Source organism: Phaseolus vulgaris, chromosome 4 (assembly GCF_051622355.1).
Source record: "Phaseolus vulgaris cultivar YP4 chromosome 4, ASM5162235v1, whole genome shotgun sequence".
Classification (NCBI taxonomy): Eukaryota; Viridiplantae; Streptophyta; class Magnoliopsida; order Fabales; family Fabaceae; genus Phaseolus; species Phaseolus vulgaris.
In genome coordinates, this window is record NC_143501.1 from 8,869,957 (window position 1) to 8,896,369 (window position 26,413).

The 26,413-nt window shown below is 33.6% G+C and overlaps 1 protein-coding gene across 1 annotated transcript; it reads right to left on the reverse strand.

Annotated features, from left to right (window-relative positions):
• Window positions 1-11,853: 11,853 nt before the first annotated feature.
• LOC137837122 (triacylglycerol lipase 2) lies at window positions 11,854-26,413 on the reverse strand. The gene is made up of 9 exons (XM_068645989.2): window positions 26,220-26,413; window positions 24,072-24,188; window positions 14,060-14,200; window positions 13,848-13,958; window positions 13,448-13,591; window positions 13,257-13,297; window positions 12,843-12,922; window positions 12,655-12,750; window positions 11,854-12,337 (listed from the first exon to the last, which is right to left on the reverse strand). The coding sequence occupies exons 1-9, from the start codon at window positions 26,373-26,375 to the stop codon at window positions 12,045-12,047; spliced, it is 1,179 nt and encodes a 392-aa protein (XP_068502090.1). The 5' UTR covers window positions 26,376-26,413; the 3' UTR covers window positions 11,854-12,044.

A 26,413-nucleotide genomic window follows, 5' to 3' on the forward strand; every position in this document is an offset into this window, starting at 1 on the left:
TTATTTATACTCACACCTCAGAAATACCACCATGTTTCTTATCAGTCATAGTTTTAGTTCTTATAATTTTCTTCTCTTCATTTTTCCACAGTTTCATTCCTTTAATTCTAACTATTCAACATTTTATAAACCCTTGAATTGTTTACACATTTAATCTTGGTTTTTAATTATCTGGAATTTTGTTCAATTTTCAATTTTAAAAATATATTAAAGCACTATTAAATTAAGATATTATAAATGTTACAAGACTTTTCACCACGTTTAAAACGAAATAGAAAAGAAACTTAAATTATAAATATCATAATTGATGACACTTTTTTGTGAGATTATTAGTTTCCATACAACTTAATTAGTTGTTTTAACTATTAAGGGACATGGTTTTTTAGAATTTTATTTTTAAGTTAGTTAATTATATAAGAAAACTTTAAAACTAAGAAAAATTATATGAAGTTGGTATTTCATAGTTGGTAAATATAAAAGATATGTTTCCATCTAATGGGTGGGTGAACATAGTTTTGTCATCTTTGATTAAAGGGTAAAACAATGGTGCTTTGTTTGTGAAGCATCAATCTTCTGTTTCAGCCATTGGATTAACCACCAAGCACTCTAGGGTTGGTAAAAGATGATAAAGCTTGACTTTTAAACAAAGTTGCATTTTGTCTAGATGGTCAATAGTTAAAGGTGATGAATGATGATCAAACAAAGAAAAGTAAATAAATTTTAATCAAATAAAAAATACATGTGTTATTTTTATAATGTGAATCTTCTACCCAAAATTTAGTTTAAAAGTTTAGGAACTCATGCCTCTAAACATTAAACATGTTTTATGTTTTCACGTATTACTTTTATTTTAATTAAAAAATATTTTCAGATTTTAAAGTTTTGTCTTGAGCAAGAAATATTGAAGATATAAAACAATTATCTTCACTGTCTGCTACATATTAATCTTTGAATGAAATTAACGAATACATACTTGACAATATTCTAGTTAAAAATATATGGTAGAAAACATTAAAAACCCTAATTTAGAACGTGTGTAGTAAAGGGGTTAATATGAAAATATGAGAATATTATTATTTTCTATATATCATGAATTTTTTCCTAAAAGGAATTTAGGCTTAATTTTACCCTTTATTTATTGAAATGGACAAAAAAACATTTAAATTTTAATTATTTGGATAAGTCGTATTTTACTAAAATAATTTCATAAAATAGAAGTCGTGTTCTAACTCTACAATTTTCGATTTAGAAATTCTTTTGAACTGAAATCTTATTCTCATACCACAACTTTGGTGTAACATGAAATCATGCAATAGTCATAAAGTTTTTCACTCCTAGAATGACTATGCAAAACCAAGAAAGCTGAATAAATGTAAAGTAAGATTTGAATGTAAAATTTATACAATGTTTTCATACATACATAGTACGACATTAATATAAAATTTATACAGTTAAAGTTGTGCATGTAGTGATGATTATAATTATAGAAGTTTTACACTAAGCTTTGTGTGTACGACTTCAACTTAATTAGTATTTTTGTTATTCTTATTAAGATGTTTAGTTGATTAAGAAAATAATATGTAGAAAAAATAGTTATTTTTTTAATTTGAAACATGGAATAATTTGAGTGAGTTGTGAAATATTTAACAATTGTTTTAAGAAATAATTAGTTGATTCATTTAAGAAATAATAAAATATTTTTTTAATTAAAAAATAAAAAATAAAAAATAAAAATAGTGTTAAATTGGTGGCAGGAGGCATACTAACTTATACGCCCTCGAGAATTGTAAATCACCCCTTAATAGAGATAAGGGGACCATCGAAGTCTAGGGGCTTAAACGACAACAACAGAAGGGTCGACAATGTCACTGACCGGTGAAGAGAACTCTAATTGGAGAAGGAGGTTGCGGAGGAGTGGTGGTCGCGATGTTGCTCGCATCCCTTCTCCTTTTCCTGCCCCTGTCAACAGCGGTGGAAGGGCCAACATCAGAGGTCGAACGAGTTGCCAACCGCAATCGTCTCGAGGCTGCCCCTGCCTCGGCCTCTCTCGAGGGCCTTCGCATGGAAGGCGACCATGAGGTCATTGTAGGAACTAATTGAAGGAAATAAGAGAAGGCAAAAGGTTGTAGCAACTGATTGAACGTAATTGCACAAAATTGTAAAACTGATCTTATTCATTTTGATTCACTCAATCATATATATAATAATTACAATTACTAGAAGCTATAAACTAGGAATACTAACAGGCTTGTAAATTGATCATTAATGCAATATAACGGTAAAATAGTTTAAGGGTAATAAAATTTGAATTAATAATAATAAAGTCTGAATTAATAACCAACATCCTCCCTTAATTCTGATTTGGAACAATCTTCTTCCCAATTTGAGTCATGATATTGTTTTTCTCAATCGCCATCAATTCTTCATTCATAGCCTTTTGCCATTTGAGGTGTTGAATGACATCGACAAGTCTCACAGGTTCTGATTCTGCAAGAAAAGCAAAGTGAACCAAATCCATTGTCATCAACTTCATCATCAAGATTTACTTCGCAATCTTGAAGATGTACAGGTTGTTGCTGTTGCTTTCTTGGTCGCTCCATCATAGTTGCAATTGGAGTTGCAACTTCAGGTTGAATTACAACTTCAGGTTGAACTGCAGGTGCTTCAAGAGTGACTCTATCTTCCACATCATCGTTCAAAACGTAAATATATCGTTTTTTCGAATCCATTTCAGCTGTTGCATTCCATTGCCATTCCTCATCTTGGGCAAATGTAACATCACGACTAACAATCATCTTCTTTGTCATTGGATTGTACAATTTGTATCCCCCATGCTTATATCCAATGAAAATGGTCTTCACTGCCTTATCATCCAACTTCGATCTTGCTGCCTTGGGGACATGAGCATAAGTAATTGACCCAAATACCTTCAAGTGTTGCACATTGGGTTTGATTCCACTCCATGCCTCAATCGGAGTTGTGTTAGGAACACTCCGAGTGGGTGATCTGTTTATCAAATATACCGCACATGTTACGGCCTCAGCCCAAAAATAATTTGGCATACCTTTCGCTTTAAGCATGCTCCTCGCCATGTCCATGATTGTTTTATTCCTTCTCTCAGAAACTCCGTTGTGTTGAGGTGTGTAAGGGCAAGTTATGTTATGTTGCAATCCAAGTTCTTCACAGTGCCTCTTGAATTCATTAGACTTGTACTCACCTCCTCCATCACTACGCACCATCTTGATTTGTCTGCCACTCTCTCTTTCAACAAATGCTTTAAATATTTTAAAGCAGTGGAATACGTCATCCTTGCTTTTCAATACATAAATCCAGGTTTTCCTTGCAAAATCATCAATAAATGTTAAAAAATACTTATTACCTCCAACTGATGATATGTTCATCGGGCCACAAACATCTGGATGAACAAGCTCCAAAGGAAATTTTGCCACCAAGGCTCCTTAACAAATGGTATCCTGTGATTCTTTCAAAAAATGCAAGCCTCACACAATTGATCAGGGTGATGAATATGGGGTAAACCATTCACTAAACTAGGAATACTAACAGGCTTGTAAATTGACCATTAATGCAATATAACGGTAAAATAGTTTAAGGGTAATAAAATTTGAATTAATAATAATAAAATCTGAATTAATAACCAACAGTCATCTACATGAGGAACTTCCTTACTCGTTGTATTTGCATAAAGAAAAAAAGAAAACATGAAAGTTAAAGATTAAAAGACCGATCAAGACAAAAAAATAATACAAACATATCCTGGAAGGCTGCCCATTGTTGAGACGACTTGTACATGGCTAACAACTTCCATGTGGTGATTCTTTCGGGGAGCTTATCAAAAAGAGAATAAATCTCTTGCTCCTAGGCACTCGGAGCCGGACGGGTCCATTCCTTGAATCGGGTAGGATTCCTAGTCCAGTACAAAGGAAACCTAGACCGATCGACTTTGTCAAAAAAGAACCTTGTGTCCTCAGGCTCAACAAAAATCTTGAAAAATTTACCTTTTAAATTTTTATATGAGGTGGTGAAAAGACTGAATAGAATATTACCCGATCAACTGATAAATGAATGCCAGCTAAGAGGTACGGTCGGGTGGGAGGTATAGTAACTTAGAAAAGTAGAAGGGGTTGGAGACAGACGGAACAGATCACATATAAGACCGAAAGGTTTTGAGAGAGGCCCAGGTGTTTGGGTGGAGCCGAGAGGGAGCCACGTTGAGCGATTGAAGGACGCCCATCGTGAAGTCGTCAAAAAGGAGGCCAACGTGCAAATCAGAAAAAAAGACAAGAATACAAGAAGAAGAAGGGATCCTCTGAAGGGGACCGACCCATACATATGGTATCGGTCGGTCGACAATAATCAACTGCCAGAATACCATCACTAGCATCCGACTTCAAAATAGGGTACTTCCCTAGAAAAGAGGAAACGGAAGCCCATCCCGATATATAGAAGACGAAGATGAAGGAGAAAAAGAGGAAGACGAATGAGACAGTGAGAACATGACTAACCTTTCAGGACATAGGGTAAGCAACGACCAGAACGACTGAGGATTTCACATGTCGGAGCAAGTAAGAGTAGTAACTCAACATTGTAGGGGACCACTACTTATAGCCTTTGAGGGACCTGGGAGACAAAGTATCACTTTCATCTCAAACGTTAAATCTTCCTCGATCCAACGGTCCTTGTCAAATGACGCTAAAAAATTCCTCATTAATGCACGTCACCTCACGCATTCGGCGTCACCAACGTCACATCAGACCTCGGGGAAGCCCAACCGTCATAACGACCTCAGACAAAGACTCTTCGGATTAACCATCCCCGAGCCTGGGGGAAAGTGTACTGGTAGGGCCCGCAGGACTGAGACTATTTCTCGACACCCGATCATTATGTCGACCGATACCACAAAGACCATTACGCTGAAGCAGGATTAGTGAGGTTAATCAATAATCAAAAGCTAGGTAATGCACTTCTAAACATGACCTAACTCCTTAGCCTGACCCAATAAGAAAGAGTCCATGACAATCACATAAATAGGCACAAAATCCAAGAACCAGGTATGTCATTATACAGTGCTTAGAGTACTGAGTACCAAATATTGAATTTTGACTTAAGCGTCAGAGTGTCTTTTGCAAGTACCATCCGAGTCTGGACTTTGTGGAGATCGAAAGGAAAAGTGAGAAGAGGAGAGTAAGAAACTTGCTTGGAAAGAAATAGAAGTACACACCAACCAACCAAGAAAATAGAGGAACAACTCGAATCATTCTCTTGGTTCTAATCCCATTCGAGAACAAAAACAAAATAGAAAATAAACCTATAAAACCTTTATAGGAAAGAAAATTAACACGACAAAGAAATAAAAAATCCTTTTAATTAATTCTTTCTCGTTATGAATGTTATATATATATATATATATATTGTGGGTTTATGACTCACCTTTCCGTTTTCTTGTCATAATTGGGAGATTACTTAGCACAATCAATTGCAATCAATGGGAGGTTAATTGCCACAATCAATTGCAATCAATGAGAGGTTAATTGCCACAATCAATTGTCATCAATGGGAGGTTAATTACCATTAATTGTATTTATTATTGTTGTCTCCTAGAACCACTATATATAGTGGCTTCCTTCAAGCAATGTAATACACAACATACAGCAACACACTTGCTTTCTCTCTCTTTTCCTATACTCTCTATTTCTGTTCTTGGGTGTAAGTGTTTAACCCATATAGAGAGAATTTGTTTTTGGAGCTATTTATCTATTAGCCTGAGAGGAATTCATTGTACTCCCAATACCATTATAGTGGAAGTTTTGACTCTCTCGCCGGTGGTTTTTTACCTCTATTTAAAGGAGTTTTCCACCTAAAAATTTCTGGTATCATTCTCACTTTACTTTGTTACTTTAATTTCTCATAATCTTTGGTTGAAATTATCACGCTTCCGCACACGATATCCCTACAAATTGGTATCAGAGGTTTTCGATAATTCAACCAGGATCTATTGTTCAATAATGTCAAAATTGGATATTGAGAAATTTGATGGTAAAATCAGCTTTGCTATCTGGCGAGTCCAGATGCTAGCTGTTCTCACCCAGAATGGTTTAAAGAAAGTTCTGGTAGGTAAAATGATGAGACCAACCACTATGACGGAGGAGCAGTGGGATGAGATGGATGAAAAGGCATTGTCTGCAATCCAGTTATGCTTGTCCCGTGAGGTGTTGCGTGAGGTAATCAACGAGAAAAGTACAACAGGCATATGGAGTAAATTGGAGTCTTTATACATGACCAAAAGTCTTGCAAACAAACTCCGGTTAAAGGAGCGACTCTTTACACTCCGAATGTCTGAAGGTACTCCCATCCAATCTCACCTTGATGAATTTAATTCCATCATAATTGATTTGGAAAATTTGGATGTTAAAATTGATGATGAGGATAAAGCCGTTCTACTTATTGTTTCTCTACCACCCTCGCATCGACAATTCAAAGAAATTATGTTATACGATAATTATCTTACCTTAAGCTTTGATGATGTCAAGACTAATTTACTAGCCAAAGAAAAATTTGATACTCAAATTCATTCTGAAAGTTCTGGTGAAGGATTAGTAGTTAGAGGGAGAAACCAAGAGAAAGGTAAGAACAATAAGTATAAATCTAGGTCAAAATCTAGAGGCAAGAACTCCAAATATTGTCGTTATTGCAAGAAAAAGGGACACGAGATCTCTGACTGTTATAAATTGAAAAATAAGAAAGATAGAGAAGATAAGGGAAATGGTAAACAACCAGAAAAATTTGCCGAAGCTAGTATTGTTGAAACTGAATCTGATAGGGATTGTTTTGTAGCTTCCAACACTGAACAAAGGTCTAAAAATGAATGGATTCTTGATTCTGGTTGTACTTTTCACATGTCTCACAATAGAGATTGGTTTACCACATATGAACCAGTTTATAATGGTCTTGTTTTGATGGGAAACGATGCTCAATGCAAAGTTGTTGGTGAAGGAACAATCAAAATCAAGACACATGATGGAATTGTTAGAACTATAACAGGTGTCAAATATGTCCCTGAGTTGAAACGGAATCTCATTTCCTTAGGCACCCTTGAATCTCATGGGTGTAGATACTCAGCTGAAGGTGGAGTTTTAAAAGTGTCTAAAGGAGCTCTTGTGTTACTAAAGGCAATTCGATGTGATAGTTTGTATGTGCTGCAGGGTTCAACTGTTACAGGTTCTGCAGCTGTTGCCTCACCCAACAAAGATAACACCAAGTTGTGGCATATGAGATTAGGCCACATGAGTGAGAAGGGAATTCAAATCCTCAAGAAGAAGGGTCACCTTGGTAACCACTGTACTGGAAAGGTTGATTTCTGTGAACATTGCATTTTTGGTAAGCAGAAAAAGGTTAGTTTTTCTAAAGCCATACACAGAACCAAAGGTACCTTGGATTACATTCACTCGGATCTTTGAGGTCCGTCAAAAGTTCCCTCCAGAGGTAAATGTCGTTATATGATGACAATTATTGATGATTTCTCACGAAAACTATGGGTGTATTTTCTCAAACATAAGAATGAAGCATTTTCCACTTTTAAAGAGTGGAAATTATTGATTGAGAATCAGACTGGCAAGAAGATAAAGAGGTTAAGGACAGACAATGGCCTTGAGTTCTGTTCGAATGAATTCAATGATTTCTGCAAGAAGGAAGGCATTTCCAGACACTTCACCATCCTAAGTACTCCACAACAGAACGGGGTTGCAGAAAGAATGAATAGAACTATCCTGGAGAGAGTTCGTTGCATGTTCTCCCATTCTGGTTTGAGCAAATCTTTTTAGGCTGAAGCGGCTTCAACGACATGTTATCTGATAAACCGCCTCCTAATAGATCCATTGATTGCAACATTCTAGAAGAAGTTTGGTCAGGTAACCCTATTGATTATTCTAATCTTAAAATATTTGGTTGCCCTGCTTATTCTCATGTAAACGAGGGAAAATTAGAACCTCGTGCTAAGAAGTGCATTTTCTTGGGTTATGGCTTAGGGGTTAAAGGCTATCGTTTATATGACCTAGAATCTCATAAAGTAATTCACAGTCGGAATGTGACCTTTAATGAAAATGCTATGCTCTCTTCTGCAAAAGATACTGTCATTTCCTCAATTGATACAGGTGACCAAGAAGATGCTCGAGAGAAGGTGGAGTTTGAGATTAAAACACCCGCTCATGAGGAAGACGTTCCTAATTCCTCCAGTACTCAAGGTGATCAAGTCACTGCTATTGATGGTACAAATGAACATTTGAGTCCACGTGAGCAATGTCCACCTAAACGACGAGGGTTACCACAACCGTGGTCTTTGGCTCAAGAACTTCCACAACAGAGACCAAGAAAACCGACTCAAAGATTAATTGCAGAATCTGCCAACATTGCTTATGCTTTAACTATTGCACAAGAGATGGGTGAAGAAGGTGAACCCAAGAATTACTCTAAAGCTATCTCTGGTGACGACTCAACAAAGTGGATTGTTGCTATGCAAGAAGAAGTTGAGAGTCTTCTAAAAAACGAAACATGGGAATTGGTGAAGTTACCAGAAGGAAAACGAGTCATTAGTTGCAAGTGGATCTTTAAGAGAAAAGAAGGGATCCCTGGTGTTGAGAGTACAAGGAATAAAGCAAGATTTGTTGTAAGAGGTTTTGATCAAGAGAAAGATGTGAAAACTGCTTTTCTTCATGGTAATCTTGAGGAAGAGATTTACATCCAGCAGCCTGATGGCTTCGTTGTACCTGGAAAGGAGGACCATGTATGTCGTTTGAAAAAATCTCTTTACGGCTTGAAGCAATCACCAAGACAATGGTATAAGAGGTTTGATTCTTTCATGGTTGGACATGGATACTCCAGAAGTAGCTATGATAACTGTGTTTATTTTCAAAAGACATCTGATGGGTCTTTTGTATACTTGTTGCTATATGTTGATGACATGTTGATTGCTGCAAGAGATAAATTTTTAGTTAACAAGTTAAAGGCTCAGCTTAGCAGTGAATTTGATATGAAGGACTTAGGTCCTGGCAAGAAAATTTTGGGAATGGAGATCAACTGAGATCGACAATCTGGAAAACTTTTTCTATCACAAAAGAAGTATGTTCTTAAAATGCTTGACAAATTTGGAATGCGAGATTGCAAAGCTGTTAATACTCCAATTGCCGCCCACTTCAAGTTGTCATCAGATCAGTGTCCAAAATCAGACGAGGACAAAAGACGCATGTCACATGTCCCGTTTCAAATGCAATTGGAAGTCTCATGTATGCTATGGTATGTACTAGACCTGATTTAGCTTATGCTGTTAGCATTGTTAGCAAGTTCATGCATAATCCAGGCAAGGCACACTGGGAAGCCGTTAAATGGATACTTCGTTATCTGAAAGGTTCTCCAGATCTTGGTTTGGTATTTGATCAACATAGAGTCGATCCCGGAGGAGCAGTTGGCTATGTTGATGCTGACTATGGTGGTGATTTAGATCGGAGAAGGTCACTTTCAGCTTACATCTTTACCCTATGTGGGTCTGCTATCAGCTGGTATTCTTCACTTCAAGCCATTGCGGTTTTGTCCACCACTGAAGTAGAATATATTGCTGCTACAGAAGGTATGAAAGAGGCTATATGGCTTCGAGGCTTGGTAAGTGAACTTGGTCTTCAACAAGATGTTCTTGTTATATTTTGTGATAGTCAGAGTGCTGTTCACTTAACCAGGAACAGTAAGTATCACTCAAGGACCAAGCACATTGAAATTAAACACCATTTTATCCGAGACATTGTTGATACAGGAGATATAATTGTTGAAAAAATTCATACTGCTGAAAATCCAGCAGACATGTTGACCAAGCCACTTCCATCGGCAAAGTTCGATCATTGCCTGAACTTAGCTGGTATTATCCATACTTAATCCAGGCTTCATGGCGAGAGAGTGTTCCAGTCAAAGGCAAGTCAAGGTGGAGATTTGTGGGTTTATGACTCACCTTTCCGTTTTCTTGTCATAATTGGGAGGTTACTTAGCACAATCAATTGCAATCAATGGGAGGTTAATTGCCACAATCAATTACAATCAATGAGAGGTTAATTGCCACAATCAATTGTCATAAATGGGAGGTTAATTACCATTAATTGTATTTATTATTGTTGTCTCCTAGAACCACTATATATAGTGGCTTCCTTCAAGCAATGTAATACACAACATACAGCAACACACTTGCTTCCTCTCTCTATTTCTTGGGTGTAAGTGTTTAACCCATATAGAGAGAATTTGTTTTTGGGGCTATTTATCTATTAGCTTGAGAGGAATTCATTGTACTCCCAATACCATTATAGTGGAAGTTTTGACTCTCTCGTCGTTGGGTTTTTACCTCTATTTAAAGGGGTTTTCCACCTAAAAATTTCTAGTATCATTCTCACTTTACTTTGTTACTTTAATTTCTCATAATCTTTGGTTGAAATTATCACGCTTCCGCACACGATATCCCTATATATATATATATATTTGTACCAATAGTCATAGTTTATATGTTGGATGGTACTACAAATTGAACCTAAAAAAATATTTGACAATAAAGTTGTTATTTTCATATTAAATAAGCATTTTCTAAACAATTCACAAAATGTGGACGATCAAGAACTAATAAACGATATTTTAAACGATTTGAACAACTTTTTATTCATCTAATCTTTGCATAAATCATATGAACAATTTAAATTTAAGATAATATTTAAATTTTTATATTAAATATATCAGATGAGAAAATAAGGTTAGATAAATATTCAAAACTTTTCATACTAGAAATACAACTTCCAAAACATTAATAATTAAATGTGTTGGATGTTGGACCTATCCAATATCAATACATCCACCAAAATAATGAGTAAATATGAATTTAAATTTACCTTGCCACATTTTGTCTCCATTACCAATGTTATCTTACTCTCACTTATGACCCTTAATGGAACTAACTATAGATACCAAGATATAAAAATAAATAAGACAACCTACTTGAATGAGGAGAGACGATGATGAGGAAAAATAAATTGAGATGAAGAATTGCATAAGGTAGCTATGGCGTCTAAAATTGAAATTGAGAATGAGTAAAATTGATAAAAAAAATAGAAGAAATAATCCTTAATGAATATGAGAAGATTCAGAAATCACTAATTTTATTTTGCTACCCTAATAAAAGAATCAATAAAATAAGAGAATCAATGAGATAATGTGTGCAATTGTGGAGAAAAAGATAGAGAGTGAATCAAATTGGATTTTGATCTCAACCCTTTTATTATTGTTTGGATTAAATATTTTGTTTAACCCGTTTATTATTGTTTGGATTAAATATTTTGTTTATCCCTCTAAACCCTAAACCCTATACTTTCACATGAAATTAAGTTTTGTCCTTAGTCTTAATTTTATACCTCACAAGTAGTTGTAATAAAGAAATTATTGGAATGAGTCATTGTTTTTTTTTACGTGATAAATAGATCTTCAATGTGGACTACAATGTTAAAGTATTTCATACTGACTCAAACATAAATGTTATAATTTGTAATGGAGTTCACACTCAAAATTCATTTGTTACATAAAATAAAACAATGTATAAAGACTTATTATAATAATTTTCTTATTACAACCAGAAAATTTAAAGTTTGAATTAGGGACAAAAATAAATTTCACTTATATTTAATCCTTATTTTTGCAGTAAGGATAATAATGTTTGTTCTATTTTTTTTTTTTGCATTTACAGAAGTGTTTTTGTTTGAAACTCACTAGTGTGACTAGCAGATATTTTTTATTGAGTTGATACTAATAAAATTAAAATTATTTGTTAAATTAAACAGCATTATTTCAATATCTAAAATATTTGTGTAACCATTTAGAAACTTCAAGGTTCGAACACTTTACTTTTATCATATCATAACATTATGAGAATTATAAATTCATAAACTGATTTTTCTTTAGGGATTCCAACTTAAGTAGCCCAGCTCCTCCATAATCACCCCATGAAGTGTTAATTAAAATTGACGGTTGAAAAATGCAGTAACATCATTGTAGACTTTGTCCTTGGCATTCATCCCCATAACATAGTCTGCATGAGCATAGTCCTTGATGAACTGAACACTTAGCTTGTCAGCATCGTGTAACTTCAGATGATCAAGCAAATTCTTGACATCATCAACATCAGAGAGTGCATCCTCGCCTCCATAGCTTATGAAAAGAGGAAGGTTATGGGGGATATTTGAAAGGTTATAGATTGGAGGAGAAATTCCTCCATTGTCGAATTTTGCCAGAACACCACTTCTAGCAGCTGCATAAGAACACATAGATGCTTCCTTTTATAAAATGTAATTGCAGGGTTGAAAATTTAAATAAAATATTTTATAGTATATAATTAGTTAATTAGTTAATGTTGTAATGAAATCAAATATAAATGAAAATAAACACTGTTCTTTAAGAACTTTTCTGCAAGTCCTTCTGAACCAAAATTGAAATAAAACCATCATAACTGAGAACAACAAACCTATTGAACCATTTGATCACTACATCCAAATTTGATAATTCTAATAAATTTTAATCTTTTGAAACATAACAAAGTATATAATAGGGCAGATTGAATATTCTTACTCTGAGACAAGTGCACCATGTTCTTTGTTGATGTTGGTTGAGGTTCATGCATCATGAATCGATTAACAGTGGAAGCATTGACGCAACAGTTATCACCTGAATAAGGCAACACATGGTAAAAAACTGGGAAAGCTTTTCTCTTGTAAAAAAAGGTGTCTAGGCTTAAGAGTTTGAGCATAGACTTAAACCAGTTATTGCAGTAAACACATCTCCACAGTCTACTCCAGGCGCAAGGCAGAGAAACTTGATCAATTCAATAACAGGTAACCTAGTCAAATCAAATGTTGAAAGAGTATTAATTATGTATGGAATATTAGGCAGTGGATTTTAAAGTATGAGGAGTGGCTTATAATAAGCCTTATGTTAACGTGAAATTGATTTTTTCTTCATAGTTCAAACTTAAGACTTTCTGAGTATTTAGATTAACTTAAACTTATGATTTTTTTACGTAACAAAATTGATTTTCCGCAAAAGACCCATTCTAATAGTTATGTTACTACAAGTATCAAAAAGTCTAAAGTTTATTAAGAACAAAAGCTAAATTTGTGTGAAAGTATAGAAATAAAATATATATTTAATCCATTTAAGTTATATGTTCTTACCCTTTGGGATCAAATTCTGGCATACCAGTGTTGATCATGATCTGTACAAGGAAAAAACATGAGTTGACACTAATTTGATCTGTATAATCAAATTCTTATGCTGAAATTCGTCTAGCCAAACAATATGGTATGATTAATTTTAAATTTGTAGAGATCAAAAGTTAGTATCATTGATTGATTAGCTTATTTACCTCTCCAATAAATGCTTTGGCAGCAAGAACTCCAAGTACTGTCTTCATGTGGCTCAAATAGGCCACTGGACCTAACAAGGCTGCTGATTTTAGCTGATTCACCAATTTCCCTTCTGTGAAGGACGCTAAGGCTATCAAAGTTCCCTGCCAAACATGGCCTTCAAACAATAGTACCAGACTAGAACTATAATTGTTGGACACATTTGTTAGGACAATACTTAGATGCAATTTCTTGGTTTTTTTTTTCTCTAATCAGAATTTGACTTTTACTTTCATGGTCCACATGATAAAGGGTTTGCAATGAAGATAGACACAAGTTGCTGAAGTGCATTTCCTATTCAAAAGGTGACAAACAACTAAATAATTAAATGTAAGTTTTGTACCAACTTATACTACTTACCAAAGAATGTCCCACGTAATTTATCTTCTGCCCAGTTTGTTTGGAAACATAATTAAAAATAGCCGGCAAATCATAAGTCACCATATCATCCCAGCACCAATTCCAATAAGCCTTCCATGTTTAAACAATACACACAAAAATGTTAATACATATAAAACAAAAGACATTGTTAAGTATCAATAGAACAATAACATCCATAAAAAGTGACAAACTGGTTTAGAGGGGTCCAAAGAGATGTGTTTGCGGCTATATGTTGTTCCTCTGGCATTAACAATCCACACATCAAAGCCATTATCAGCCAGAATCATGGGCAGGTTTTGTTCTGGAGAGTTCAGAAGCCATGCCCTTCCATCCTGCGTACCCATGTCTTCATATTCAGTCAAGAACATTTGAGAAACATAACAATAGAACAAACTTGTCCTCCATGATCTGAGCTAGTCTAATGATATATGTGCATAATTTAAGGTCTTAATAAGGCCACAAAGAGTCCCTTATGCTTCATATTTTTTTATCAGCAAAATATACATAATTACTAAAGGATTACCATAGTTTAATTCAAAGTAACAAACAACACAACACAAAAATAAAACACAATAAAACTACCTAACAAGTTTTCTAGCATCCTGACAAACTTCTCATAACACCTAGCACTGACAAACTTTTCCACCTAACACCATAACATGTTAATCCATATACCTACTATTCCTTATCCTCCTCCAACAATAATGCAGGGTAAAGGTATAACTATGTCTTCCCCTATCAACACTTCACCAACTATCATGTTACTTAACTCAGAATGCGAAATGTTAGACTCACGTAACAGAGTTTGTATATGTAGATTATCTGCTCCAAATAACTTCCATTGCATCACACAACTGGTGTATAATAATACCTTCATCCTCCTTATAATAACAATTACCTTTGTATAATAGTAAAACTTTGTTAACAAACTGAACTGTTTATTATTTTCATCTTATGTTGTAAGAAGCTTACAAGATTAATTATAGGCAACCTCTCTTACCAACAAAAGTTATTATTAGTAACGGCTGACAACTATAAAGCTAATAGTTGTAACAGAGAACATAAAATATAACTAATTATTCACTCTATCAAACTCAAGGTGAAGAGTTTTTCAAGAAAAACTCAAGGTCATTAAAAACTCTTCACGTTGAGTTTGCCTCTAAGGCAAGAAATGCGAGCTAAAGATAGAGGTTTGGTCAGCATAGTTGTCTATTGATAGCAGGAATATGATAGATAAAGAGTTGCTTGGCCATAATCTTTTTCTACACAAAGAAAACATCAATCTCCATGCATTTATTGCAATTATGAAACATGGGATTGTGAGCAATAGATAAAACACTTTGATTATCACAAAGAACACGAGTAATAAATGAAACTTGAATTTCAATCAGCAAAGTAGAAATCCATGTTAATTTAGTATAAGTTTGAGCCAAACTTTTGTAATCAACCTTTGTGCTAGAATGAGCACTAACTCGTTGCTTGCGGGACCACTAAGATATTAAATTGTGCCCAAGAAAGATGGTTGTTCCTGAAGTAGAATATCTATCATTAATATCAAATGTACAATTAGCATCACAAATGACTTTCAGTGGCAAAGGTTGGGCAAGAAATGCAAGCTAAAAATGTAGTCCATGGAATAAACTACCTTTAAGATACCGGGTATGCATCTAACTACAATCCAACGAGAATATAGTGGTTTCGCCATTGACAAACTTTGATCATCACAAATCTGATTTCGGGTCTAGTAATAGTGACATATCGCAAAGTACTGACCACCGGACGTCATAAGGTACGGTCTAAAAATAGATTAGAAGGATTGCCATTCCATTGTCTAACCTATTGCAGAATTATGTTCCATTTGCATTTGACTGCCTCAAGAAAACTCTCACCACTCCTCCTATCATTCAACCAATTGACTAGAAGCTTCCATTTAAACTAATGTGTGATGCATCAATTTATACTTTGAGGTCTGTATTATTACAGAGGGTTAATGAACTCTCATGTGATCTATTATGCCTCTAGAACTTTATATGCAACTTAGGTTAATTATGCTACCACTGAGAAAGAAATGCTAGCCATTGTCTTTTTCTTAGATAATTAAGTTCAGATCATATCTTTTATGCTCTAAGGTAGTTGTGTATACAAACCATGTTGCTCTGAAGTATTTATTGAAAAGACAGATTCAAAGTCCTGATTGATCAGATGGATGCTTCTAATCCGAGAGTTTGATTTAGCTATACAAAACAGGAGTAGTGCATGTAATCTCGTAACAGACCATCTCAGCCCTCTTGAGAGGGAGAAATATGCATTTCCTATTTGGGATGACCCAGTAGACGATTTAGACTGTCTAATTCTCCTTCTTTCATTTCTTGGTTTGCTGATATTGTTAACTATCTTGCTGCTCTTTTTTCTTCCACCTTGGGCTACTAAAGCTTAACAAGACAAACTTAAAAGTTATATCAAGTACTATGTTTGGGATGACCCTTATTTGTGGTGTTTTTGTAGTGACCAAATTATTCGTAGATGTATTTAGATGTATTCCAAACCATGAAATATAGTTTGGACATCACTTCCATCATGCCTCACCTGCTAAAGGACATCTTGGAGCACAAATAAGAAGAAGGAAGGTACTAGACTGTAAATTGTATTGGTCCACGATTTTCAAAGATGCCCGGAAGATCTCATCTACATGTGTGCAATGTTAAAGAGCAAAAGCTACTATCTCGTGTAGGCAACAGATGCCTTAGTAGCCTATGTTATTTTGTGAAATATTTTATGTGTGGGGTATTGATTTTATGGGACCATTCCCTATTTATTTTGGCTTTACATATATATTACTTGATGATGTCTACAAGTGGGTGGAAGTTATAGCCACAAAGGATAATGGTGCTCGAGTTATTATAAATTTTTTCAGGTAATAAAGAGAATTTTGGAGAAAATGGTAAAGCCAAATAGGAAAGACTGGAGTCATTGTTTAGATGACGCTCTTTGGGCCCACAAGATTGCTTACAAAGCACCTATTGAGATCTCTTCCTTTAGAATTATCTTTAGTAAAACTTGTCACCTTCCTATGAAAACTGTAGATAAGCATACTGAGTTAAAGCTTTCAATTTGGATATAAATGAAGTAGGAGAACAAAGGAAGTTACAACTACAGGAACTTGATGGGATTCATCTATAGGCTTATGAAAGCTACAAGTTTATAAAGAGAAGACAAAATACTTTCATGATCATTTCATTGATAGGAAAGAGTTTTTTGTAGGCCAGAAAGCTTAACTGTTTAATTGTAGACTGAAGTTCATGCTTGGTAAGTTGCACTCACGTTGAATTGAACCCTTTTTTTTGGCACTCATGTTTATCCATATGGTGTTGTGGAATTACTAAGTCAAACCTCCAACAAGACCTTCAAAGTCATTAGTCACCGTCTAAAGCTTTTTCATGAGAATCTTGCTCTCTAGGTGAGACGATTGACAAATCTAATATGCAAATTCCTGCATAACCTCAAGCTTGATGAGGAAGTATCTCTTTTCCCACTTTTTCAGTACATCTCTTATGATTTCTTTTAAATTGAGAACAATATGTGATTTAAATGTGTGTATAAGGGGATTATAGTTTTAGGATTGTTTTACTTTCTTGTTTTTGATTTTTAGATTATGTAGTAAATAAATTCACATATTTTCATTAGATTTTTAGGATCGTCTAGTGGTTGGCAATTTCATAATTCTTGAAAAAAATGGTTTTTTAATTTGTGATGTTTGGACTCTCTGTAAATTATTGAATAAGCTAGTTTTGAGAATTTTGGGTTGAATATGATGTGTCCCTAGTGAATTTTGAGCTTTACTAATATGTTAAAAGAACCGTCTAATGCTCTTTCTAGTGTGTTTTTACTCATGTTTGCTTACACCCTAGAACTTAGGTTGATTCTTTACTCTGCAGCTGTGTTTTATGTGCATAAATTGATATGACTGAGGCAATTTTTTTTTTTTTATATTAAGCCAATAGCCATATTTGTCCACCTTGATGTTAATCTACTTGTTAGTCCCTTTGAGCCTTTATCATTTTGTTGTTTTTAAAACCACATTACAAGCCTTAAAAAGAGAAAAAAAAATGATAATTGTCCCTAGTTTAGAAGATAAAGGAATTTTGGAATTATTTTGGGAATATGTTATTGAATGAGTGTGGGGTGTACGTCATTAGCTTACTTCCTCATTTGAATCACTCATTAATGAAAAATATAGAAAAAGAAAGAAAAGAATAAAATAACAAAAAGAAAAGAAAAAAAAACAAGTATAGACCATCTAATACACATGATAGATCGTCACTACATGAAAAAACAATAACACACAAATGATGTGTTGAAATGAAAAATAGGAGTTGAATTGTAATTTTAAATATATATGCTATTTACACTTGTTTTTAGATTTATTGCTCATTGCTCCTCTATTTTCTATGAGTTCTAAGCCTCTTTTCCCACATTCTACCTACATTCACCATGGGCCCAATACATCCTGTTTGAAGACCTCTTTTTCTATGATTGAATGTTATTTAATTGTTCTGGATATTAGAAGCCTATGGTAATGTTTGCTTACATGAGTGTTTGGAGTGAAAATAAAAACTTAAACACTTGCATTTTAAGAATATTTTCTCTGTTCTTAATCATATGTAGAGATTCTAAGCCTAGATGATGACATTGAAAATGAAGAATTAAGTCATCTTGAAGACTAGAGAATTTGGTTGGAAAAGGACTAAAAGATATTTGTTGAAGATATTAACAATCTTCCTAGAGCGTCTACAACTGAGTGCACCCTTCTAAAGAGAAAATACGTTGGTCCAATGATTCTATTACTTTCTGAATAAGCAACTTCCAAATCTGATGACATCTTCTACGAAGATATTCTCTCAAGTTTTGTGCAAATATAATCCTCTGAAAAATGCATCAGAAATAAAGCAAAAAAATCTCCTTAAAAAATTATACAATAAAACTTGCAGCAAATTCATTGGAAACAAAATTTCAGGAAGAAAAACGAGAATGAAAACTTGCAATAGATTTGGAAAGAACATATGCAAGTTAACCCGTGAAAAAGATGGAAACAATTGATAGTTTATAAAAATGTTATATGAGATAATTTTTTTTGTATCTGAATCTATTAAGACAAGGAAATCATAAATAGAGAATTCAAAAGGTAGAAAAGGGCCTGAATAGCACACTCCATACCTAATTTTATTTCCTTTTATAATTCTTTTCTTCTCTTCTTCTGCATGGAATGTTAAACCTTTTGGGTGATTCCTTGTAAATTTTCATTGAATTCTAAGGTTTTGTTCAATAAAGTTTTTGTTCTTCAATTTTCTGTAGTAGATTATGCTTTATTGTTAATCTTTTTTAGATCTGATCTCTGTCAAATTATTTATTTTTGGACTCTTGTTGAGAATTCAATTCTTTTTTAAATAGAGTTCTTGGTTAGTTCACTTAGTTCTAATCACTATCTTTTTTGCTTAGTTCAAGAGATAGAAAGCCTATTGTCATCATGAGAATGGAGAGGATTTTCTCCAATTAGAGGAGGACACTTGTCAAACTAGGAGTGAAGAGTTTTTAGGGTTAAAAATTGCACATTGGCTACCCTTATAGCACTATAAATACAAGTGCTAGTCCTCTTTGTAAACTAGCTTAAATGTTGCCCAAAGTTTGTGCACAATTTGTCTTCTTTGCTCACTCTTTGTTAGCACCAGTTTTGTGTCTAGCTTAGAATCACTTAGGAGTTGACCTCACCTCTTCTAAGTCTCTATGGTCACCAACCAAATTCATCTTCTCCATTCAATTTTCTTCATCCATTTAACCGACTCAAAGCATCCATCAAATTGCAACATATCAAAACTTACAAAGAACTACATGGATTCAAGATAAGACTACATCATAAACCATATTGGAAATACTTTCAAATTAGTTTCTTAAACAGATTGGAAAAAAAAAATTGAAAGTTTATAAATCCAAACTTTATCTTTTGAGCATCTATCACAAAAAATAGGAAGATATGAAGATATTGGAAAATCCAAAATTAAATAATTCAAGTATCAAAGGAAATATTCAAAAAAAATAATAAAATAAAATAAAATATATATATATATATATAAATAAAGGGATTGAAGGTGGAAAATGGAAAAAAGGAAAGCCGAGAAATTCAAGCTATTCAAGTATTCTTGCAAAAATACAAGAGTTACAATGAGCGTCTAATCAAATTGTTAAAGCGTCTAGTCTTTTGGGTTGAGTGTTAAAAATTGTAATTCTTCATTTTGTGAAGTTATGCACATGTGATGAGCTTTCTTTGTACTCTCTTTATGAGTGTTCTTTATTTTCTTGAGAGTTCTTAATCTAAGGAGGTTAAGAAAGTGTAACTTGGAGAGGTGTGAATACTTGTTGTAACTTGGAAATGTGAGAATATTTGTTGTAACCTAGAGAAGTGAGAATACTCATTGTAACCTAGAGAAGTGAGAATACTTGTTGTAACAAATGTATTGGTTAGTGGAAGCTCTTAAGTAGTTGCTTAAGGGAACTGATTGTAGCTCCCATATGGCTGAACCTGAATAAATTGTGTGTTGGTCTCTTGTTACTTTTGTTGTAGCTCATGCTTGGACTCTTATTGCTAGAACATCTATTAGAGGATAAAAAAAACGGTCTACTAGACAGTCTATTTTTTATCCATTGGAAAAAGGGTTTAAGGCTCCATTCCACCCCATTCTAGAGCTAATTGTACCTACAATACGAATAGGAGGTATGTTAACATCTTAGGTGGAATTCAAGTCCCATATTTTTAAGTAAGACTTGGATTCTCATTACCAAAACCTTATAAATAGGAGGCCATTTAATAGCATGTAAAATTAACATTTGAATTTGAAATACATTTGAGTGTTTTGATAGCCTTTTGTGTGTTGTTTCTGAGAGACATTTTAGTAGATTTTTCTAAATGGTCTCTCTTCTTCTATGTCTTAATTGGTGTGTCATATCGAAGACGTGTACCAAGAGTCAATGGTCTTTCCAATTCCAAGAAGTTGTGTAACTTTGACCAGGTAAGCTACCACCCATCCTTGTCTTTTTAATTTTTTCATTTTCAAAATTACATTCTTCCATTCTTGTCCATTTCTTTCTATATTCTTGATATTTTTAGGTTTTCGCCTCCCTTGTCCACCTACCATTAAAGATAGTTAAGAATCACACCCAAAACCACAAAAAAACATTCGGAAATCAAACTCATACAATCTACCAACAAGATTCTATAAAAAAAAAATGAAGTCACATATGATATTTATCACACCCCAAATGACCAAGAGTCAAGCTAAAGAACCTTACCTAGAAACATAACAACTTGCAGATTGGATCTCTCTTTTCCATTGAAGCTGGTTTGGACAATCCACCCTTTTCTTGTGAACCTTAATCATATTTCTAACATGGAATGTCTGATCTGTATGAGTTAAGGTGTGAATACTAATAAAGAATGTGTGTAAAATTGAACGGGGTCCAATCCACCTATAAATGACGCTCTGAATTTCAAGTGAGTAAATGAATAAGAAAAAGATGAAAAAAAAAAATTATAAGTATTTCAAATAATTAAAGTGTTTTTGTTATATAAGATTTGGTAACCTTATCTTTTGATTAATATATATATATATATATATATATATATGATTATATTAATTCTTATAATTTTGTTGTATTGAATAATATATTATAAATATAATAAAAGATAGTCGAGTTGTTATGATTTATCTTTTAAGTAGTTATTAATTAATTTGTTAATAATAATAATAATGTACCGGTATGGGCGAGACCGACACTTGGTCTTCCTGACCGAGACCCACCTGACTGCCCGAAACATGGTCTACTTGACCGAGGCCAGGGAAACCTGGTCGATGCATGATAGACTTGGCCGAGATGACTGAGACCTGAAATACTTGGCCGAGATGACTGAGACCTGAAATACTTGGCCGAGATGACCGAGACCTAAGATACTTGGCCGAGACGACCGAGACCTAAGATACTTGGCCGAGACAACCGAGACCTGAGATACTTGGCCGAGACAACCTAGACTTGAGATACTTGGCCGAGCCGACCAAGACCTGAGAGACTTGGCCGAGACCATGGAAGCTTGGCCGAGACGAGGGGAATCGCCACGGTCGACCTGGTCGGCCGACCCATACTACTGTTAACGCTCAAACCAAGGTCAGTGAAGCTAATCCGTCATTAAGGATTACATAATACAACCCTAAGCGAGATTCACTCCGCTAATCAGGCCCAATAAGGTAAGCCCATTAAAATAGTATAAATAGCACACATCCCAATGAGAAAGGTACGTCATTTATTATTGTTCACCTACCAGAGCACTGATCACCCGCTTTACTGACTTGAGCGTTGGGGTGCCTTCGCAGGTACCCCACCATCCGATGTTCACCCGAGATCGAGTGTCGAAGGAGAAGAAGGAGGACGAGAAGAATCCCGGTTCACTACCCAGCAACCTGACCGACCGAAGGAAGGAGAAAAAGACTTCAATAGTTCTTTAGATCCCATCTCCCTGGCAGGAACAAATAAATTTATAAAATATTGGAGTTATATATATATCTATATTCTATTTTTGTTACTTTCAAAGTGAGAGTAGTAGTAACATAAACCACTTTAATCCATACTTATTTGGGTAAATAATACACAAATTAATCTTATTTTATATTAAATCTAACCATTTGTTTTGTGTTAGTGCTAAGAGTATACATAACTCAACTTGTATGAGTTTAATTCTATTATCTACATCTTGTCCAATTACCTTATGATACTATATATCAGCAAATCTTACCATATTCATTAAGTCAAGTAACCTTTTTCTATGTCAAATCATGTGATTTGAACAACCAGTTAAGATATCAAGATTCACAAGTCATCATCTCAGAATTTGTGGTCACCATTAACAGAAGACATGCTTCATCATTAGGTTTTCCCTTTCATCCTTTGCCACTCTGCATTCATCAACAACATTCCCCATTTATTAAAATTTGTAGCATTTAACTTTTTTCTTCTAACTCTCCACTTGTCTTTCCGTCTCTTTTTTCTATTTCAGCCTCCTACACCTTTGTTTTTGTGACCGGTTTGTGCCTGCAAAATTTGAACCTTTTCACCATTCCTCCTCTAATTGACTCTATTCATCGACTTCAATAGAATTTTCCAACTCCTACTTTTTTCTCTTCTCAGAATTCTTTGATTCCTGGATGCCATCACAATATGGTCAAATTGAGGAATCAATGCTCTCGACACCTTGTCAACATTTTGTTGACCTGTAACATCACATTTCAAGATTTCATTGCATTCACAAGAACTAGTCAGTAGAAATAATCACCTATGGACTCTTGATCAGTCATAGGTAGTCTTCAAAGATATTGAAGCTTAACTTTCTTTACTTTGTCAGCACCTACATATGCTTTGTGCAGAATATGCCATGCTTCTTATGTAGAATTAGTTGAGTGAATTTTCTAAGTTTCCAAGATGTCTACACATGAATGAAGAAAAGGGTTTTACAATCCATCTTCTTGGATTCCTTGTGCGCTGTCTTTTGTGCGTCTGTTGCACCTCTTCCTACTTCTCAAATCCCATGTTTTACAATTTCTTTCATAGGAAGTCAAAGATAACCCTCATTTCTCAAACAATTAATCAAAGTTCTTGCCATTGAACACAGGTAAGTTTTCTGGGAAAGAACCATTTAAATCCACCATGATTCCAAGTCACTCATGCTTCCGAGTATTTGCACAGTATCAACTTTCAACAGCTCACAAACACAGGCCATTGAACAGTAGCTTTAGATACCATCTTATTGAGAAGAAGATACTCACTCACTCATGAATATTGTAGATAATGGAGAGAAGAAATTAAGAAAAGATTTTCTTCCTCAAAATATCTGTTTCACTTTGTTACAAACCCTACTTTTATATGCTATTCTCACCAAGATACATAAAGCTATTTTCACTAACTGATAACAGAATACAACTGACTATAACAAGCACGATCCATCATTTGAGTTATATCACAACATTTTCTTATCTCAGTGAATCAAAGTTTACACTATTTAATGTATTTTTAGCCTTTTCTTTTTTGTATGTTATAACTAGTTATGTCTGTTAACTCATGTTTTCATTCAAGAAAGGCTAAATTGTTGCAGTTTTTCTAACTTACCACAAGTACTCCGTGTTGTATTATCACGGGCTGTTTCTTAGTCTCACTGTCACCAACCTCTGTTCGACCTTGAGGGATCCTTTGAAGGCTAAGAATGTAGCCATCTTCTGTTGTAACCTAATCAACATTGTATACAGCATTTTAATCCATATTCTGAGGTAAGTTTTTAATTTCACAGCATTGGTGACAAAAAATTCACTTCATATCCACCACAATTAGATACACCATGTTTCTCATCACAAATTGTTTCATTTTGATTGTCATTTTACAATATAATGAAATAGTAAATGTTTTTTTACATTATATTTATACCCACTTATTAATTATGGAGTTAAAAATATAGATGAAAAGGAATCTAATTAATAAGAAAAGGATAATAATATATATCCGAATTTCTTTACAATTGTTTTTCTTTTTTCTTTTGATTTACAAACTGATTTAATTAAGTTAAGTAACTTAAAAAATTTATGTATCTTTAATCGAATCTTAAAAGTTTTTTTATTTTAGTAATTTAAAAATATTTTTATATTTTTGTCTAAGTAGTTTATCATTTTTTTATATAAAATTTTCATGTTTAACATTACTATGTAACTTAACATTTCGGTTATTCTGACACCTCAAATAACATCAATCATTGTCAAAAAAATATGGGAGGACTAGACCAAAATACATATATTAACAAAAAAATGGTACATAAATAGACTATACATATTCATAATGAATTTTAAAAACACTAGAAGAAAACATTTTTTACCAATGAAATAGATAATGTTATTTTCATTTTCTCATTTCCAACTCATTGATTAACTTAACTTATTGATTAACTTAACTTATTGATTAACTTGTTAATTTTTATTACAATATTCTCTAACTTGTAGGTAAACTCATTGCTTCTCTTTCTAACAACAAATTAATCCGCAAGTTAGAAAAGTGTGGAGAGAAAAAAAAAAAGACACATTGATTAAAGTAATCATCATATCTTCCTATTAACTACAAAATCAAACGATAAAAGTAATTAAAAAAATAATGTTTTAAACACTCAATTGAACAATTTTTTTAAAAAAATTCAATTAAAAATATCCAAATAAATGAGATACTTAAAAGTAATCTTATTTTAAATTTTTCCACTATAAGAAAATCATCATGAAATAGAAACCAATTTTAGAGACAAAAAATAATTAGTTGCTATTGTGATTAAATTAGAGACCATTTTAGGGACTAAATAATTTTTTGGTTTCTAAATTAGTTTTTATTATTGTTAAATGGTTTCTAAATTGGTATCTAATTATAAACCAAGGTTTTTGTTATCAAATTTAGAATCTAAATAATTGGTAGTTAAAACATTGGTTGCTAATTAGATACCAATTTAAAAACCATTTAATTTAGAAACCAATTTTTTTTTAGTTTATAAGATGGTCTCTAATTTAGTTACTATTACAACTAATTATTTTGATCTCTAAAAATTAGTTTCTATTTGATGATTTTCTTATAGTGTTCTTTCCATATTTGTTTAAGAGACTTTCTCTTCAATATGTTTGTCTCTTACTAAAATGTAGAGGAAACATAATTTTTTTTGAAAATACTAAATACATTGAAAGAAAAACGACACATTTTTTTAATTAAAGTGAAAATGTAAATAAAAATCATCGGTGTTTACACAACTAAGTTTCAAAAGACACTATTTGTCAATATGATTTTAATCACAACATTAAAGTTCTTGAGATTAGCATGGTTACAATGATGATTGTATCAATCATATTTGTCTGTTATTTTTAAGAATTTGAAAAGTTAAGGTTCATGTTAAGGTAATATTAAAAGGAAAAAAATGATAAGAAACTTTTAGTGTGGTTTTAGAAATTCATGCAGATCACATTCGCATGAAGTTTTAAATATTCCAATACACCAAGGAGAAGATATTCCAAAAATTGATCGTAATTATACCCTAAATGAAGGTGACAAAGTTATAACCAAAACATCTTTTTATGTACAAAATTGAAAGGAGTTAAAAAATCTGGGGTGCTGTGGCATCTCAAATCACCCCTGGATCTGGCTCTGGTTACCTTCAAACGTAAGTAATTTCCATGCATACCCTAATATATATATAAAAGAAATAATGTTTGTGTGGTAAAATATGTTTAGAGGTCTTACTTGAAGTTCTTGACATTTGTAACCATGAATGGTGATTGAAGAAGTGCATAAGCCATCCAATGAAGGATCTTCTCCTTGTGCTTGATGAGGCACCAATTCTAGGACAAAGAAACAAAGAGACAAAGTAATGGAACCCAACAAGCCTATTTCAGCCATGAGTTTTGGTTTTAAATGTGCAATGTGGCATTGAGGAA

Excerpts from the sequence above, each read along its gene's own strand:
- LOC137837122 (XM_068645989.2), bottom strand. The coding sequence starts at position 26,375 with ATGGCTGAAATAGGCTTGTTGGGTTCCATTACTTTGTCTCTTTGTTTC. Across the intron at positions 24,189-26,219 it reads ACAAATGTCAAGAACTTCAA|GTTACAACAGAAGATGGCTA; the intron begins GTAAGACCTCTA and ends AATGTTGATTAG. Across the intron at positions 13,298-13,447 it reads CCAAAGCATTTATTGGAGAG|ATCATGATCAACACTGGTAT; the intron begins GTAAATAAGCTA and ends TTCCTTGTACAG.